Raw genomic sequence first — 20,665 nt, forward strand, 5'->3', positions numbered from 1 at the left:
AAAAAACGTGAAAGACACATTTCGGTCTCCACAGCTGCACAACCTATTATAATGAATTTAATGATTTAAATTTGTAATCATCATATTTATTTATTTCTTAATTTCAACCAAATTTTTGTCTGTTCTTTGCTCTGCTTTCTTTTCAATTCATTCTATCCATTGACCTTGGTTCTTTGGCTTTGTAAAAAACACAGGAGAATTCTTGTTTCCTTATGCCACATATTTATTCAGTCACCCAATGCATTTCGGGAAAAACTCCCTTCTTGGGGGGTGTCTAAAGTTCACAAAAGAGAAGTTTTACCAATCATTAAATGGCAAACATGTTTTTCGAAAACAATCGTTTTTAAACAACAACATTTTTGTACATAGCAATAAACTAGCATCTGCGTTATTTCCTATCGCTCTCTCTAAGCGAACACAGTTGCTACCATGATTTATATACATAAATATACTTCAAACACTCCCGGTATTGAACTGTTTCCACTCCCAGTCTTAACTCTGTTCAACATCGCTGCATACTCGCTTTTTCCTGAAATACTGCCCCCTCCCCTACTATCCTTGACTAAGCTTGTTCAAAAGCATCTGTTTATTTCGTGCTCAACATGGCAATATTTGTTAAAAAGACTGCAACTAAGCAGATTTGCCGAGGGATAAACGCGCAGCAAGGATGGCGTTGCAGTCTTTTTAACGAATACCGGGATTGTTTGAAGTATTTTTATGTATATAAATCATGGTAGCAACTCCACGGCACTCCAGATGAAGTGCTGGAGTGCCGTTTGCAGATTCGCAATGATCCCGGACGGTGGGGTCATAGGAATAGTCTGAAAAATATAAAGAATTTTAGGACGGGACGATATTTTCACTGCTGCAATTCTCCCTAGTAGGGAGAGTGGTTGTTTAGCCTAGCGCGCCAGGTCTTTTTGAATCTGCGCTGTAAGAGTAGCCTAATTAAGCGCTACCATGCGGTCTGTAGATGGAGTGAGGGTGATACCCAGATATGGGAGTTGGGGCTGCGTTAATAACCCCCCCCCGAACTTCGGGGTATCTTGATCAGAGCTGGTGTACATGCCCAGCGGTAGGATAAGAGACTTCCCCTATTCATCCGGAAGCCTGACACTCTTCCGAAGGCCTCCACTTCCTCGAGGAAGGCCAGAACAGAACTCTCAGGACGGTCAAGAGCTGCCAGAATGTCATCGGTATGAAGGCTTATGGGGTGCGGCTCCCCACCGAATGTAATGCCTCGAATGCTCGGGTGATCGCCCACCTTCTGTGCCAGGGGTTCGACATATAGCGCGAACAGGAGAGGGGAAAGGGGGCACTCCTGTCTGGTGCAGCGTTGAATTTCAAAGGGGCTAGAACATATGCTGCTCAGGCGAACTCGTGCTTCGGGGCGATGGTAGCAACTCGCCACCCAGGCCTGGAAACAGTCACCCACCCCAAAGTGCGTCAGAACTTTCTGTTGAAAACCCCAATCGACCCGGTCAAACGTTTTTTCAGCGTCAATGGCTAAAAGGACCAAGTCTAACTGTTGAAAGTGGGTTTGATCTATCAGGTGGAGGAATCGCTTTGTGTTGTCACTACATTGTCTCCCCGGGATAAAACCCGACTGATCCGGCTCTATAATCTCAGGCAAACACGGTCCCAGCCTGGAAGCCAACACGCTTGTAAATAATTTAAGGTTGAGGTTGAGCAGCGAGATGGGTCGTAACGCCGAGCATTGGGTGGTGTCCTTGCCCGGCTTAGGCAGTACTATGACCTCAGCCTCCAGCATATCCAGTGGGATGGAGCCCGGGCCTTGAAATTAATTAAAAAGCTTTGTGAGAATCGGGGCTATCAGCGGGCAGAAAGTTTTATAAAAACTGGCGGAGAAACCGTCCGGCCCTGGCGATTTGAAGACGAGAGATGGCCCGACCACTTCATCCAGACGGATTGGTGCGTCCAGTGCTAGCGCGTGCGCCGAGTTCAAGGCTGTAGTCGCTAAGTCCCTCAAGTATGCATCAGCGTCAGTCCCCACCGTCGCGTCTGCTTTATACAGTAAGGCTATCCAATTCCGCTATCTGTGCCTCATCCCTGATTTTATCCCCATCCTCATTACGTAAGGCTAGTATTTTTGAGTGTTGGAACTTAGCCCGTAGTGCACTTGCGAGGAGGCGACCGGTTTTATTCCCTCCCACATAGTATGGGCCCGCTCCAGCTCTACGACTTGGGCTGTGAGATTGTTCCGCTTGGCCTTACGCTCCTTGGACTCCGCCGCTGTCACTGCAATAAGTTCACCGCGGACCACTGCCTTCAATGACCCCCACACTGCCGACGTTGGCGTCTCCGATCTATCATTGACCGCTAAATAATCAGTGATGCACTTACGGAGCTGTTGAGCCACGTCCGCTCGCTGCAGAAGCGGTTCCCCAAGTCTCCACCTCCCTGGAGGCAGCGAACCCTTGGGGCCTTCAGCGTGAGCTCCACCGCATCGTGGTCAGAAAGGGCTGCCGGAATGATACTCACTTCAGCTACCCGGGGCTCCAGCTCAGAGGAGCCAATGAAGTGGTCCAGTCTGGCATAAGTGCGATGTACATGTGAGTAGAAAGTATACTGTGACGCCCCTGGGTGTTTAGCCCTCCACAGGTCCACTAGCCCTCTTTGCTGCATCCATTCCTTACCTGCCTCTGAGACAGCGCCCGTGTCACCATACCTGGGACCCGACCGATCTGTATCCATCAATAAGTTAAGGTCACCCCCCAGAAGCAGAAAAGGGTCCGAGGAGCGCAAAACTTCAGAAAGGGCATTTTGGAGACAGGGCTCCTGCCCTGTGTTCGGCGCGTATAGGGATCCCACCGATATCCTCTGGTCACCAACAGTGAAACTGTGGGCTAGCATCCTACCCTTAATCTCCCCCACCTTATCCTTGACCTGACCGCGGAAGGGTTTTGCCACCAGGATCGCAATGCCTGCTTTTTTCTCAGGTGTGGAGGAAAAGAATTGCTGAGGGAATACCCGGGACCTCAACCTGTGCCAGTCTTTGGAAAGTAAGTGCGTTTCCTGAAGCAAACAAATCTCAGCCCCTGAATTTTCCAGGTATGATAACACTGCTCTCCGTTTAACGGGGTTGTTAAGGCCCTTTACATTGAGTGTTAAAATCTTTAATGTAGCGTCAGCCATTCCGGAATCAGTAAACATTGTGCACATAGTGTGCTTCATGCTGCTCCAGTAAACCTCTTATGTAAGTCCCATCCCAGCCGACACACTGGTTCCCACCCTTGTCCCTCCCCAACCCATGAACTCCCCCACCAACCCGAGCCCCCCTCCATCCCAACCCCCCTGCTCCCCAGAACGCCACCCACAACCGACCAACTTTTCCCTCCCGAGACCCCAAACCCCACCTTCCCCCCAACTCTCCGTACTCCTCCTCCACCCCCCCCCCCCTATCCCCACCAGAGAACTCCCAATGTAGGTTCATAGTCCCAGGCCAGTTAACACCCAGTCCAGACCTGTGGTGACGTCAAGTGAGGGAACTTGTAGCAGCGGCGACCCTTTCGGCCCCCCGCCCTGCACCCCGTCGGGCCTGCATGGTCCTGATGCGTAGAAAGCCCCAAACTCTACAAGCTTAATACAGCGACGCGGTGTCCTTGGACACCTCCTAGATAGCTGCTGCCTGTTCCTGTGCCATAGTAGCTAGGTCCGGTTTCAGGTTGGCTTTGGGCGTTCGGCTACTTCCAACTCGCTGCCACCCAGCTCGCGACGGCCGGGGGGACTTCTCCTGGGAAGGTCACGGAGAGGCCTCTCGCAACGGGGAGTCCTCATGGAGATTAATGCCTAGGATGGTGCCTGCTTCGCGTAGGGATCTAAGCTGGTGCAGGGTTCCTTTCCACTTGAAGATCAGTCGGAAGGGGAGACCCCACGAGTACGGGACACCCTTCTCCCGCAGGAACACCGTGGCCACCTTAAAAGCCTTCCTCTTGTGTAAGGTGATAGCCGAGAGATCTTGGTACAGTGCTACCTGGTGCCCCTGATACTGGAGAGGTTGTTTCCGGCAAGCCTCCAGAAAGATCCTTTCTTATAATGGAAAGTTAGGTAGGAAGGCTAGAATGTCAGACGGCGGGCTGGGTGCACGGCGCGGCAGGCCCACTCTGTGTGCCCTATCTATGCGAATCGCAAAATCGTCGGTCTCCCCCAGGATTTCCCGGAACATACCCTGGAGGAAGCAGGAGACACTGTCCCCATCTGCTTTGTATGGAACACCTCGGACCCTAATGTTTTTTCTTCTAGAACGGTTCTCAAGGTCCTCCGCGTGGGCCTGAAGATCTACTTGCTGCTCTCGGAGGCGAATGACTTCTTGCTGAAGTTGTTCCACTTCTTCGCTTCTGGATTGTTCCGCCTCCTCCACCACCGCCACACGCTCACCTAGTCCATCCACATCCCGCCGAAGTTCGCGGTGCTCCCCAGCCATTTCCTGCTTGAGCACCTGGAAGTCTTAGGGAATTGAATAAGGTCTCAAGAAACGACTTAGTGATGGGCACCCCCTCATTCCCCGGCTCTACGGGATCCTTCTTGGCCGCCGGGGAAGAGGGACCTTTCTCCCCTTTAGGGGTGCCCTTGGCTAGCATATCGGTGATGGTGCGTCCACCCCTACGTCCTAATGTTGCCATTGTGTCCCGGCTTCCCCGCCCTCGATGGAGTTTCACTGTTCGCTCGCTCGGAGGAAGCTTGTATCAGCGCACACGTGGGCAGTCCCCCAGAGTGAGTCCGCACTATCCGCGCGGCAGAGGTCGGGCCTCCCCGTCCCTGAAGTCCCCCACCAACCTGTGTGCGGGGCTCCGCGGCCGTCATCACTCTCGTACTGCAAGCTTCACATGGGCCAAACACCCGGGGACCTCGCTCGGGACTCTGGGGGCCCAGAGACCCGGAACCTCTCTGCCGCGGCAAGGGGGGGATGCCGGCCGCCGCCATAGGGGGGGGGGGGTGGAGCGATGCCCATTCTTCAGCAATGTGATGTAGGCCAGGTCAAGCGCCTGCTAAGGCCACGCAAGGCTGGTCAAGTGCTGTAGCTGGTGGGCTCCCTTGGGTCTCACTGGGCCAAAGAACCCCAGGTTGATGGCAGGCTCCACTGCACCCTCCTCTTAGCTTCACCCCCACCAGTTGCTGGCTGTTTCTAGTAAGGCTGGGGTTTCCACTTGGCGGGCCCGTCGTACCGGCCATGCCGCCTTAAACGCTGCCGCTTGTGGTCGTGATGGGCCCCTTTTGTGGCACCGGGCCGCCTACAGTCTCCTCTTTCGGCCTCCACTTCTCCCAGGAGGTCCGCTCTTCACACCTATGCACCTTCCGTTTGATATGGGTCCAGCGGGGCCGGCACGCGCCACCTGGCTGTAGGCCCCAAAGACTGCGGCTCGATTTTCGCGCCTCCCGGGCGGGCACTCCCTCCACCACCGGCCAGTCGCACCGCAGCTCACCTCGCCTACAAAGCGCTGCTGCCTCGTGTCTCACCGCCGGCTCCTGTCCTCAGCTCCGACTGTCATCTTCTCTGTGGGCATCTCCCTGGTGCCCCACCGCACCAGCCCCCACGCCGCTAGTTGTGGATCCAGCGGGGCCGGCGCGCGCCAACTGGATGTAGGCCCCAAATCCCGGGGGTCGATTTTCGCGCCTCTCTCGGGTCGGAGCTCCCGCCGTCACTGGCTGCTCCCTCCGCAGCTCACCTCGCCCACCAAGCGCTGCTGTCTCGCTCCTCACCACCGGCTCCTGGCCTCCGCGCCGGCCGTCGTCCTCTCGGCAGACGTCCTCCTGGTGGGCCACATGCGGCGGAGATTCGCAGCGGACTACTCATTCCCCTTAGCCGCCATTATACACCAGCACCAGTCGAGAGGTGTATCGCAGGGGACTGGCGCCACTTTTCTCTCGTCACCAAAAGGACGGGCACCAACTGCCCTTGCGCTGCCAGGCACGATTCTCTCCACTACGGGGCTTAAATGCTGATTAACGGGTCACAATGGGGATCCGGGCCCAGGAGCCTCACGAACTAGCGTCCACTCAGGCTGCCATCTTAACCACGCCCCCGAGAGTTCTGATATTTTAATTTAGTATGGTGCATGGCACTCTGTTTAAGTCTACAAGCAATAAACTGACATCTCAAAGTTTTAGTAAAGGGACTGACTTTATTAGGTGAAACGGTCTATAACATGAAAACATGTACATGATATATACTGCTTCTGCATGGTGCAATGCACCACTTCAATCACAAATAAATTATCTCAGTCAAAGGGCAATTGGGCTTCCAATAGGGAAAGTAATTATCAATAGTCAAACATCTTTAGCAGCCCAGAAGCTCTTGCTTTGGGCAGATGCAAAACCCCACTGTAAGGCCCTAATTCCAATGCCGGTCGAACGAGTGGCCAACTGACATCGTTGTGGTAATGGGACCTTCCGACAAGGAGTTGGAGGTCTCATATGCTGCATTAGGATTTCGACCGCCAGCACTTCGGTTGGAAACATGCCCTGTATTGTTATGGCATGTGCTAGAGGTTAGAAAAGGGCAGCAGCAGAAGCTGCAATGATAAAGGCCATGTAAACAAACATCCATACATCTTGTGTTAGGCACCACATGGTGACTGGCACAAGGTGCATGGATGTTTGGGGGGCACTGGAGGCTGCTTAGGGATGGGGGCCCTACGAGGGGCCCCCAAAGTCTATTTGCGACAGCCTTTCAATGGCAGTCAGACCGCCATTGAAAGGCTGTCATAAAGGGACATTTTAATCCCTACGACAGTTATTGAGGGGAATTACAGTCCAACGGATGGTCTCCTTGAGCCCGTCAAAATCATTGGTCGGTCCCGCCGCAGCTGACTCCAACTGCAATGCATCATAATGTGGTGGTTGGACTGCGGCAGCAGATGTTGGTCGGATCGCAACTGACAAGCTATTGGTTGCGATCTAACTGACATCGTAATTAGCCCCTAATTGTTGATATACACATTTCCCAACCAACAATTTATCTGGATGAGCCTACTGACTGCGAACTGCCCGAGCGAAGCAGCCTACACCAATTACCTTCATAATGCAGACCCACCTCATTTAGATTTACGAATCAACCATGTTCATTAACAACGGTGATGAGTGCAACCAGATCTTGAAGCTCTTCTTGGTTATCAATGCATGACTCCTAACACAAAGAGGTTAACTCTGGTATCTTTCAAACCCTGCAAAGCCTTTTTGCCCAGTATAGCCAGATGCTTCTTTGAACTGTGCTCCAATTCGTTCAGCTTGCACAAACCACTGCACCTACACTAGAAACTGCTCTGCTTCTTTGGTCATCATGCAATCAGAAAAGCTGCAATTGAAGATATAGTGTCCGACATACAACTCAAGTTAAAGATCTCAGCAGGATCAAGGGGTGTTAAGAGTTACAGTTATTGGGAGGAACAGACTATTCTTTTTTTAAAGTGTGCCATTATGATTTGGAGCAAGATATATTTTAAGCCAAAAATATTAGAAACTCATGCTTTTCCCCAAAAAATATATTCTTTAGTTTGATTTTTGAGATGAATATATTGGAAAAGTGCTTCTGTTCTAGATTTTTAAAAGTCACGTTTCAAACATATCTGCAAACTGTTACATTTTTTCAAAAAACAAATATAAATTAAACGAGGTGTAGAGTTATGAAAGATCTTAAATTCCCCATGAAGTGCACTTACTGACACAAAGCTTAATTCCTTGGATTAAAGCTGTAGGAATTGTGTAACAAATTGGAGAGTTATATTCATAATTAAAAAATCCTTACCTCACCATCTAAAGTCACATAAACTGTGGGAACAATTTTCACAAAGTACTGAAACATCATGGATGCTATAAAGGGAGAAAAAGAAGGACAACTTTTAAGGACAATTAAGTAGGAACAAAATAGAATCACTTGACTATTTAAGCACTCACAAGATCCCAAAGCAATATTTTTTATAACATCTTGGCGATGTAGTACCCAACATGAATTGATAAAAAAAAGACACGTCAAAATGGTGAGCTATTCCTAACGATTACCATGCAGTCATTACATGTATGAGATCATGTTTCTAAGTGCAGGCAAGCCTATAAAGAACTTTATGGAACACTATAGGATTACTAAGATCCGACAGACAAAGTCTTGTTTTTGCAGTTGGGGTTTCTTAAACTTGTAGCCAAAAACACAGAGATATTTTTTAGAATTAACTGAGTGGAACAAGTGTGCTCTATAGGCAAGTAAAATGAATATATGGATGGTTTAAGGCTGCATAATGAAGTACAGAATTTTCCTGCAATAGAGTATTAGGGGAGCAGTATTGCAAAAACATCCAGAAAAATGAATTTATACTTTTTTCTTCTCTCTTTAGTTCACATACCTTGTTCGGCGGTAACACCTGTCCCATCGAGAGGATTCACAATCCCTGGATAATCCCTTCCGAACGAGAGATGCTTGATGACATGAGTCATGTTTATCTGAAAGAAAATCATATGTTTAATACACGCGTTTTCAAAAGAGAATAAAGAATGCGGTCACTGCAGCAAATGTGTGGTTACTGTACAAAACACACATTTACCATGTGTAGACAAAGAAAACCCCTTCACTTAGTTTAAATCGTCCCTCCTGTACCACTACATCGAAGTTACTAGAATTCCTATTCACAAACAAGTTTTTCCACATCCTACTCAAACCTGGATATATCAATGGAATTCAACTATGCAGACACCACATACAACTTACTAGTGCTAATGCCTGGCACAAAGAATGTTATATTATGTTAAATTAACTTATAATGTGCATGAATCCCCCCCAAAGGGATATCTCAGTGCAGCAGAGACCAACAGGCAGGCAGCTATAGTATTAGAATAGTTTGGTTTTGAGAAGTTTTCTGAAAATACAGTGATCAGTGCACTCTCGCGTGTGAGTAGGTAGTTTGTTCCAGTAGCGAGGGGCCACATACGAGAAGGCTAAGCCCCCAGAACGAGTTTTCTTTATTGGTGGTACTGTAAGTAGTAACTGGTTCATTGGTCTTAGAGGTCTGCCTGGCAGGTAAGGAGTGAATATCTCAACTAGGTATCTGGGTCCCTTGCTGTTAAACACCTTATGCACTATGCAGTCAATTTTAAAAGTAATTCTTTTATGCACGGGAAGCAAATGGAGTGAGCGCAACAGGGGAATAGAGGCAGATCTGGCCGGCAAATTTTGGATTAGGCGGACAGCTGTATTTTGGACCACTTGGAGTTTATCCAATAGAGAGTTAATGGCGGCAAGAAGAGCATTGCAATAGACCAGGCAACAGATCACCAAAGCCTGTACTAAGGACTTGCACACTGAAAGTGGGATTAAGGGAAAGACTCTTCTCAACAGACTCATTGCATGAAAGCAGGTGCAAGTGGTAGCCATCTTTCATAACAATAGTCTGGTCAAAGTAAACACCCAGGTTTTGGTACTGAGGATTTGAAGACAGGGTCAGATCCCAGTTCTGAAGTCCACCAACCAGGGGACCCGAGCTGCTGTGCAGTACCGAAGAGCATAGTAAAGAATAATGTACGATATCAACCCATAATGCCACTTGTTTCCAATACCATGCTTTTTTGAACAATGAAATCTGTGGAGAAACATTACAATGACATACAACAGGAAGAACCAGGACAAAAATTGACAAACTTGTTGTTGGGACAGAAAAATCTCCTGCATGGTGACGTACATGCAGCCCTACCCTGAGTGCCACAGCTGCATTGATATCTGGATCCTGGAAGTGGCTTTAGTTCTTGGGCGAGCACAGATCATGTGTTTAAGCCATTGCCTAGGCCTGTCCAACGGGAACGAAGCCTGGCTAGACAGAGAGGGGTACACCAATTGATATCCTCGTTAAGTTAAGTAAAACAAGTATGCTGGTGGCATCATAGCATAATCAGGAATAGGAACGGCCTTTTTTACCTGTGTCATTGGAGTAGCATCTACTGACCTACTCATGTAAAGTTCTGGCGAGATCTATTGTCGTCGATTTTTCGGCGGAAGGAGGACAGGAGATGTGCACGCGCCCAGACAGGCGATGTGCATGTGTACGGTTTGCGTCAGCAAGTGCCGTTTGAACACAATGTGCGCACGGCACACTATATACCTTCTTTTCGCCACTGCAATCTTTTAAATAATCTAATCACATTTGCTGGGTTTCCTTGCCGCTTTAATTAGAAGGCGCGCCACAGGAAAGCCTTTGTCCAGACAGCCCCCCGCCTTTCAGTGCCTTCTTTTTTTAAATGGTTACTTTGCAAGGGCAGACGTGCTTGAAACGTAGCTGTTTGAGCCGGTAGCTAGCAGGGTGTTCACATGCTTCTGCAACAGGTCCATTAACCCAGGGACACACCACACTAGCTTGTTTTTTCAAATGTACCAACACCTTAGAGCCTCACGACACTGCTTCGCTGAGCCACCTGGAGTAACTTCTCTCCTGCCAGAAACTGAACATCAAAACAGCAAACAGCACAGCGGCGCCATTCGAAGGTGTAGCTCCGTGGCAGGAAAGGCCGCTGCCATGAGTAGCACTTGGCCACTGACATCCTGTCCTGAGGAAAGCTGCGAAAACGCGTACAAATTCCTTATGTATGGCCAAGTTTGAGAGACATGGCTGACTCAGCACGTCTGCCGTCAGCCCCCAGCCCAGTGTGGGGCAGTCCTGCCAAGCGTCACGCAACAGGTGTGACGCCCACGCATTTCAGTGCGGTGATCCGCATCACCGCACTGAAATGCATTGTCACGCATTTTTGCCACCTGCTGCCAGCGGCGCCTGTCACTGTGAACGAGCTCTCTCTACTGCTTGAGAGAGATGCGCCAGCTTCCGAGTTCCTAAACAGTTAACTGCTCTCAGCTCTGTGGCTGAGAGCGCTACAATATATCTCTCTCCCTGCACTCCGCACGCTGCCTGTGGCCCGGCGGGGAAACAAGAATGCGGCAAATGGTGTGGCGCCAGTGCGGCTACTCTCAGACTCATGAACACACTGCAGGGGAGGGCGGGCTGCCCTCTCAGTCCAATACTGCAGCTGTGTTGTCAATCACCGACTGTGGCACCACGGGGCCGGGAATACATTTGGATGTGCGACAGTAGAGTGCCATGATCATGTCCGGAGCAACAGGAAGTGAGCAGAAGTGGCGGGGGAAACTGAGAGAGTGCAGGCTGCTCACTAGACAGTCTCTCTCATGCCATGGCCGCCCGCTGCGGCCGCAGGGGGCCGCATCATGAATCGATTGCGGCGCGGGCGGGCGGCCGCCTGTGCCCCCTTTTGTACCGCTAAACCAAGCTGCAGCACCTTGACCTCCTGGCAGCTGAGCCGGCGAAAGTTATCTCTGGCCCCCACCAGGAGGACTGCAAGTGCGAGCGCGGCAGTGGGGGCCCAGCAGAGGAGTGTCCGACGACTCGAATGGACAGCACTGCAGCAGCTGCCTGGATGAAGACAGGCGCTGGCAAAGTGGCAGTGCTGCACATCGTGGCTGGGCAGCAGCAGGTCACTCATCTATAAGTAAGTGTCAGCCCACGCAGCGCTGCGCACGCGACACCAGTGTTCTGGCTTTGGAAAGCGGGGGCCATGGTTAATTACTTATTTCTTTCTGCAAGCTTATGGCGTAAAGAGAACAAAAGAAAACATGTTTCCACTTTAACGTGTCCGCTATATACGTGCAATGAAAAGTTTACATTTAGAAAACATTCCCTTATGTGGCTGTTTTCCTTATGATTTAAAAAAAAAATAACAAGTCTTTCAGTCATGCCAGGCATTTAAAATGGATAAGTGGAGCCTAGTTGCTCAATGGGCAACTATGAACTTTACTCCTATAACTATTCTGGTGATACCCATATGCACCTGTAAAAGTTCAAGAAGCCGATAGACGATCACCAAGTCATAGGCTGTCCTATGAGCTTCCATATATTGATGTGTTGAAAGTGGAGCCCAGGCAGTGCTTCCCCAGGAGAAGGTTCGAGAAAATTGCCAGGGGTGGTCTAGTTTCCCAGTCCGGCCCTGGTTACCGATATATCGTTTGAGGTCCTAGTCAACATCTCAAATAAAGTGTTATACCGCCTACACGTGTTCTGTGAAATCCAGTCTCTGCTGCTCCTGCCATGCTCTACAGAAGAATAATTTGCCAAGTATCCAATTGCAACAACACTCTTAGGGCCTTCCAACCATGACTACAAACACTGAACCATGATGCCACCTCCTCCTTTGATTGGAATATACGGATCTCTTCTCATCAGTAGTGATGCCACTGCGCTTTCTTCCGATCAATGTTTTGAATTCAGGACTTCACAATGTCTGATAAAGACTTCCAATATCTATTTGCCTGGCCGTAGCACCGTGACCTATTACCAACCTGAGTCATGATGTGAAACAAAACAATTTCACATAATAAAAAGCATTGATCTGCAGGTCTGCTCTGTCTGATCATCCTTCAGGAGTCAGAGTGCCTGCTGCCCGAGTCCTGGTTTAGTTTTACCTCTGCAGCATGGTTATGCATTCGTTTACAGTACAGGCCGGTTACAGGCGGGAGCAATAGGGTTATTCTCCTTCCATTTCTGGTGCTCTGCAACAGTTTCAAGAAGTTCTTGGAGTTTCTTGTTGCTCAATTGGCTGTAATTTCTGATATTTATAAGTTTCCATTGTCTTAATTGCATGATTTTTGCTCGCGAGAAAGTGTCACTCATAGTCGTTGAAATGTCACTCAATTTCACTCAAATTTTTAAAATGTCACACATGGCCATCTGAAACCTTGGCAGCTATGGTGGGGTGACTGCAGCCTCCTCAGACGGTGACGAGGTCACGTTGACCTGTCATGACTCCTGCCTGAGATGTGAAGCCTTTAAACACATCGCTATCTCCGACACACACCTAGAACAAAGTGTCCCCCCAAACACACACACTTACCTGCTCCGCACTGCCTGAGGGGCGCGGAGCCTTCTTTTCTTTGTGTTAAGGCAGCAACCTTTTCAAGGAAGGCCCCTACACTGAGGAGGGGGCTGGGGCTTCGGGGCACCCAACATGTGAATGACACCAGTGGACTGCCCGGAAGTCTCCTCAAACCACAGGGACTCTTAGTCCCAGTCTCACACAGTGCGGTGATCAGCACAACACACTAAGTCTAGCCCCCCCCCGTTGCTTCTGCACAATTTGCTCTGCGAGAACCAGTGGGTCAGACTCTCAATGTGGACTCTGAAGGGTTTAATGAAGAAACCATAACTCGTTCCCTACTAGTCAGGTACCGTCACTGATGAGGGTTCCAGGTTGTTGTTTAATCTGGTCCCGGTTTGGGCTTGTGAATCTCATACTATTTTCCCATCATCACTCTCTCCCCAGGAGCAGCGCATGGAAAGCTCCCACAGACTATCCATGGCCAATTTAGGGGAATATGGCTACGTCTTAAAGCGCCTTAAGGCACATTCATTTTCCAGTGATACGCTACCTAAACAGAACAAGCATTTGCAATGCAACAGGTCTCGCATTTACGCGAGTTTGAGCTATTAGCATTGTAAATGACATAGGCTTTTATTTATGTTTTAAAAACCAAAACATAAATAAAAGTCATTGTTATTTACAATGCCAATAGCTCAAACCCGCGTAAATACGAATCCTATTGCATTGCAAAGGTTAGTTACGTTTGTCAGGTTGTGGACTGCCTTCCCTTCCCCCTGCTTTCTCCAACACGCCGCGGGTGCTGGTGCCCAGGAGGCCCTGAGGAGGCGCTAATATGTTGGGAGCTTCTGGAGGAAACAGGTTAAGTTATTTGCGCTGGGGGAACGCTTAAAGCAGTACGTCTTTAGGGTATACATCACGAGGGTCACTGCGGACAGAGATAAGTCGGTGAGCATGCTAGCATGGCTCCTCCAGGAGAAAAATAAGGTGCCCTCTATACTCCAGATTCGGGATACCTCTGGCTGGGATGAATGAGGTTTTTGCTCAGTATTACTCCGAACTATATTCGCCCGGGGAGAGGGTTGCAGAGGAGGACATTTTGCAGTATATAGTGCATGCATCACCCAGTGTTCTGAACCCTGCGATTTCGGAGCAGCTGTTACTATCTAGGAGGTTAGGGAGGTGATCAAGGAGATGGCTCGGGTTGAGTTTTATGCCTCTTATACAGCGGCCTTGGCCCCCAGGTTGACAGACAGTTACAATGAGGCTTTGGTCCGGGGTCTACTTTCACCTTCATTGCGTGACACGATGATAGTTTCTCAGTACAGAAGGACAAGAATCCAGGAATGGTGGATTCCTATTGCTACCTTTCTATGCTTAATGTAGATTACAAAATCTTGAGTAAGATTTTGGTGAAACGGATCCTACCCATGTAGGTTCTGGACCAGACAGGGTTTGTACCTACTAACAGCTCCATGCCAAATATATAACAACTGTCTCAGGTCCTAGACCGGCCAGTGGCGGCTAGTGACATTTGAAAGTGGTGAGGAGTAAAAGTTAGGGATGACAAATAGCAAGCGAATACTACATTTTCTTTTACTTTCACCTTGGCATTATTATTTTGCAGACTGAGTACCCTCATGATGGGGGGCCCATTTGCACAGAATCACAACAAGAATACGTGACCACAGCCTGGGCTCTCTGCAAAGAGGCAAGGATTGGATCCCTGCTGAAGTTCCTACTTAGCAATCTTTTAATAAAAATTTGAATCAAACTTTTACCTCATTTCTTCTGCTTCTGAGGCGCTATTGAGGTGGTGGAAAGAGTCCTGTCACTGTGCAAGCGATTGAATACCTGAGTTAAATTTACCTGTGTGTGGGTATCTGCTCCTCTATGTGACTATCTGGATGTGTGCTTTCTCATTTATGTGAGTGTTTTGTGTGCTACGAGTCTGTGCGCGAGTATAAACGTGGTTGTCTTTCTGAGCACGCATCTTTGAGTATGCAATTGTGCCAGTGAATGCATGTCTCTGCTTCTATGTGTCTGAGAGACTATTAGAGTGTGTGTGAGAATGTATGTGCATGCATGGGCGCTCGTCTGCTTGAGTGTATGTATATATGTGTGCTTTCATCATGTTCTGTGTGTGCACTGCAGACATCTAGACACGCAAGTTCTTCCCATTCCATGTTTAGAATGTATTCCGCATCCTTTTATATCCTGTGAACTGTGTTATAAAATGCAGTACAAGCAAATGGAGCAGGCTAGCAGCAGTGCCAACATACAACAGGAAATATTGTAAATATACACATACTAATTTCAAATCCATGTTTCTAATCCCAAGACATTAACAAAGGATGATTTTAAGCAATATATATTAAAATACAGAATAATTGAGGGGCGGATAATGCATTTTTAAATAATCTGGGTGAACCAGGTCACTCAAAGCGTGCACACACATTTTGGAGCTGGTCATTTGCACAGCACTACGGACTCATATGACACTTGCGATGTTTATTAAATCCATGTGAAGGGACAAGATGCCCAATTGATCCACAGCTGCAGAGTTCTTTGAATTAAATAGTATACGTGATAAAGCGAGCAAGCACATTTGAAAGAAGTTCTAGATAATGTACAAAAGCTCGAGTGCTGCATCAATAATAGCTCCAGAGAGGATAATAGCCCATCTTTCAATTGAAAGCATTTTAATAATCATGTTATGCAGGGTAAAGCTTGTCTACATGATAGGAGAATTAATACAAAGATAGAAGACACTAGGCTACAATATGGTCATATCTCTACCCTTCGGGGAAAAAAAGGATTTGATATCCCCTTCCCCTGATGCTTCACTTTGGCCATCATCTCCTTAGTTGCTTTAGTGGTTAAAAGCCCTTCAACTTCATCTAGCAGAACATCTATTTCGCCTAACATACAGTTTTCAGCTGCATGTCTACGCTGTTTTATCGCCTTCCCTGTTTCGGGGGATTTACCTTTTGCTTTACCCTTTCCCATGATTAAAGTAATAAAATAATCACTACCTTTAACCTCCTTTAGCAACACATGGACACCCACCCACCTTTATTGTCTCTTACAACAACAGAAATGTACTGGTTCAATACAAAATACAGAATACTAAACTATAAAAGGTAAAAAGGTACAAGGTCTGTATGAGACCGCTTTATAGCGTTAGTTGGACCAGTCCCTGGTTGTGTAGGGCACCTCCTGGCATGAGGAGTTCTGGGACCTAGAGTCCCCGTCCACAACAACATCCCTGTAATCAGGGGCCCCTAACCATAGGGGTCTTTCTAGTGCTGCAGTCCAAGGATAGGGTCCTCGCCTCCAACAGTGTTCACCTGGTGCACTGAGCAGGGCGCCGGGCCGGTGAGAGATTGTCCTCGCCAGACCAAAATCTTTCTCAGAGTGACAAGGCCACCACCATCCGACGATGAGTCAGCGGTGGTACAGCCCTTCGCTTGGTACTCGCCTGGTACTCTCAAGTGAGTGGGGTGGCACCAGTGTCGAGCTTAGCCATGTCCCTAGTTGGGAGGGGGGTACCCGGTTGCCGGCTAGCTTTTGCAGACACCAGAGTCAATTTGATCAAGTGGCAATCGGAGTAGAGGAGTCAAGCCCTGTTGTTTCTCCCCTGTTCTAGATGCACCAGGACAGGTTCCATTGCCAGGGTCATCCACCCTTCCAATACATCGCTTAGGCAAATTCTAATGAGGTTTCCTTCGCTCCACTATTCAGCTCACTCCTTAGTTTCATGGGGCTGCGGGTGGGGAATCACAGCCGCAAATCCTGGAGAGCGCCAGTGCCGCCACCTCCCCACCACACACAGGGGGACATACTTTGCAGCAGCCCGCTAACCAGAGTCCCTCTTCACGGCGCCTCTCACCTCCGAACGCAGGGAGCCGATCCACTCTCAAATGGGGGGGGACATGTCTGCCAGAGGCATAGCCCAATCAGGACCCTGACCCACTGCTCCGCTCCCATCAGTGTAAATCTCTCTGTTCCTCTCTGTTACACCTCAAAGACAAGTCAGTGCCTGCACCCTAGTGAATCATGAACAAGGCCACACTCAGCTTTTCACAGCGCTGCGTCTACCAGAGATACGCTGAGTGTGGGCCTGTTCATGATTCGGCTGTGTCAGGCCGGGTTCTCTCCCGTCTGACCAAATGTCAAGTAAGGCAGTCCTCTGTGGGCTTCCTTGGGCAACGCCTCTCAGTGCTCCCATTGTCAGTGGAGCATTCGCCAGGATCAACACTGCAGTGCTGCAATTCCCTAAAAGCAGTTCCAATGGCTGCTTTAATGAACTCTCCATGCCACCTTCCCCGCAGACTGCAGGGCGTTCAGCGCGCAGATCCCAGGCAGTGTAGGATGTCTGCAGAACCAGCAGGATATTCTTGGATTAGCCACGGAGAAACAGCTCCACTGTTACATGGACTTGCCCCATCAATCCACTATAGCTAAGGTGGATACTTCTTTTTCCATCTCCAACCTATTAGCTTACAGCGGCTCTTCATTCCCCTTTGGAGAAAAAAGGCAATAAGTGGATGGACCAGTTATTGCTGCACACAGACTTGTAGCTCTCCCATACCTACACTCTACAGCAAATGGCATCAGGCCCACAGAGTAGTCAGTTTGAATACCGATGCTCTCATTAGCAATCAGTGTTATGAATTTCAGTCTTTGGAGGATGTGGTTGTTCTAATTGATTACATTGCTAAGTAGACCCTATTCCACACTTGATTTCAGATCCACTTGCAATACATCAGTGCCTAGGTATTTAGAGTAAAAGGTCTATTTTAAATAAAAATATATTAAACTTCATCTCATTCACTTATATTGAAAGTTCCACAAACACGTTTCCTTCATCCATTATATCACTTTATTTAGAACCTCATTGCCAGTGTCTCTCAAACAACATCGGAGTTGAGGTACTCCCACCAGGATTACCGTAGTCTGTGGGATATTTCAACTTCAGTATGGGAATGTTAAATGGTGTGCTCTTGCATCCCTATTACACCCCATAGAGAGTAGGAGCATCCGTTTGCCAGCTTTCATTTGGCAAACAGATTGATCACTAATCTACTCTATTAAATTCATAATTACTAGTAACACTGTATCATGCAAGTGTTTTTATCACTTTTAAAATAAATTATACTATTTGCAATGCGTTTTTCTCCTCTCATATTCCAGCAACATTCTCATTGATTATTTAATCTCCCATTTCAAACCAATCAAGAACTCCCCATCTCAACCAATTCCACATGGCCCATCCCGCTTTCCAGACTATTACTATTTAGTACAGAAAAGTAACTAGCCATTCACATGCCAGGGCTCTAAATCACAGAAACATACGTCAGCTCTATTGTCCATGCATATTTACTTTCAACAAGCATATGTTCAACCAAAGATGATTTTGGCAGAAGCATAGACTCTTTCTTCTCAAGCTAGATTAGTCGTTAATTTGGTCTTTTCAGGACTCCACTAAGCCTTTAAGTAGTGTCATTGCTGAAGCTAGATCAAAGAGTGATTCAGAAGAAATTATTTGCAGACATCACAGTGTCAACCAATTACATGGCAAACCAAATCTCAAAATAGGCTTTCACTCTAGTACACAGTCACCTGTAAAGTGGTTCAGCAACATCTGATAAATGTGCTAAGAGTTTCCTACCTTCTGATTGCAATCAACTTGGGCACCGTAAATAAAAAGACCAAGAGGGCAGGGGCCATATCCTGCATCCTCCATGCTTGATCAGATGCAGATAGACTTGCACTTGGTATTGCTTCACCCAGACAGTGCACCCACAAGATGTCTGCCACATTCAACACAAAAGGCTGCCCCTTTTTCATCATGGGTAAAATCAGAGGATCAAGGTAGTGGAGGTCGATAGCAAAATTCCTTGGACATCTATTCCTAGCACATTCCCTGCACTCCACGTGGTTCTGGCAACATTTAAAACGAAACCAAAAGGCTCACCTATTTAAAGCCAATACAAGGAGATGATGGCCGAAGCGCTGCCACTTTTCAGACACTCACCCCCAGTCACAGATCTGGGTTGAATCCATCATCATTCTTTAGCTCACTTTGCCACCCCAGCTCAGACCCAGCTATATGCAAATTAGTCTTGACCCTGTGCCTCATGGTAACATTCCAGCCTGAACTGCCAAGCCATAACTTCCCTGGACCGGAAACAAGCATCCAGGGACCGGTTTTGGGATAACAGCCCTCATCAGCCAGGCTATCTTGAATCCAGGGACAAAGTGAGCCAGGGACCCACGTCTGGGCATACCCTGCCAACTTAGGGCGAACAAAGCAAACACGATGATGTGAACCTAACTGATATGTGTAGACACATATCAGTCTTCAATTCACTTGATTTTAACCAGAATGCATCTTCTGATGGTGAATTACTAGATCAAAAGTCCCTTTCACAATAGCACTTAACCCAAAGGTTGCTTGAGATTTGTTTATTTCCTTTTTGGCAGATTTTCTGTAAAACAACACTCCTCTATAAGGAATAAACGTGTGTTATATTTATACCAATAACCTTCCTTTGAAATTATTAAACTCTATGTTTTGGATACAGGCACCTTACAAGGACAGCTTTTACCTTAACTTTCATGATCAACACAAGTACCAATACCTGACCCTTGAGTTTTAATGCACCTTTACAACCTTGCTGTATCTGGTTTACCCCCTCTATAGGATACGGTTCTTTCAGACTTCCAGTAGCTCCACACTGGGAATGAATTCACTCTAAAAAAGTAACAGCTGCTTATAGCGACCATCAGAATAGTATGAGGTTGGAAGGGACCTTTACTCTTTAAAACAGCATGACACCCGTAAGTCCAAGTCACAGCACAGTTTAGACACCTTTGAATCCCAATATGGCTGCTTGAAGTATAAATTTGTAGTTCCAAAGCAGATGTTTTTAATCATACAACTAACAAAAGGCTTCCAATGTATTCAGTTGCATGGTTTTTATCAGACTACTAAGAAATGTATGTGGACAGCGCATTCTGGAACAATGAGATTTACAAAAGCACAGAGCAAATCAGAGCCACAGAGGTTGTAAAGGCAAGAGATATCCATGAAAGCTTCAGTCGCTCTTCCCCATGTGTTATGGGCCAGAAACTGCCAAGGATTCAAAAGAAACAGCTCACAAAAGACACTTACTCAATAATGCAATGATGGTCTCTGATGGCTTTCGATTACGCTTATCAGGCTCTTAACCCTACCAATCTATCAGAAACTAGAATCTGACAAAATTGCTTCTATAAACCAGAATTAGACCAATCTCCAGTCTATCTGTTCTGTGGATAGCTCCTAGGGAGGTAAACTGCGCTGGGCAATGTTTCTCATCCTTTGATATTTTATACCAGAATTTGGTTCATGCCAGATTTTGACTCAAGCTTTTTGGTTGGAGTGGAGGAGTGTGGCTCAATGGTTAGAGCGGCAGACCTTGATGCAGAGTTCTGGCCAGGGACCAGGGTTCGATTCCCGCCTCGGCGGGTCTCTGGCTCATAAATTCCGCTGACTGGATATTCTCGCCTCAGTGCCTATTCTAATCATGGGTCCCACGCTGCAACTCTGGGCAATAGCTTGCTTAGCCTCCACAACGGCCCCCTACAGCGCTGGGGATGCCTGGTTGCACCCCGGGGATGCCCAGGAGTGGACATTTCACGGGGAAAAGCCAGGACGGGTTCCCTAGCGGTATGAGTACAGCGCCAGGACACACTGCTTGCCGGGGTATCAGTGCGCTTTACAAATACGTCTACATTT

General features: G+C 47.9%; 1 protein-coding gene across 1 annotated transcript in view; it reads right to left on the bottom strand.

Annotated features, from left to right (window-relative positions):
• ERGIC3 (ERGIC and golgi 3) overlaps positions 1-20,665 on the bottom strand; it is a 334,632-nt gene that overhangs the window by 113,426 nt on the left and 200,541 nt on the right. Inside the window, exons 9-10 of the mRNA XM_086932316.1 lie at positions 8,358-8,454; positions 7,766-7,830 (exon numbers count right to left, since the gene is read on the bottom strand). Coding sequence (XP_086788442.1) covers positions 7,766-7,830; positions 8,358-8,454 — 162 coding nt within the window. The remainder of the gene's footprint in view (positions 1-7,765; positions 7,831-8,357; positions 8,455-20,665) is intronic.

The sequence above is a fragment of the Lissotriton vulgaris genome, chromosome 7 (assembly GCF_964263255.1).
Source record: "Lissotriton vulgaris chromosome 7, aLisVul1.2, whole genome shotgun sequence".
Classification (NCBI taxonomy): domain Eukaryota; kingdom Metazoa; phylum Chordata; class Amphibia; order Caudata; family Salamandridae; genus Lissotriton; species Lissotriton vulgaris.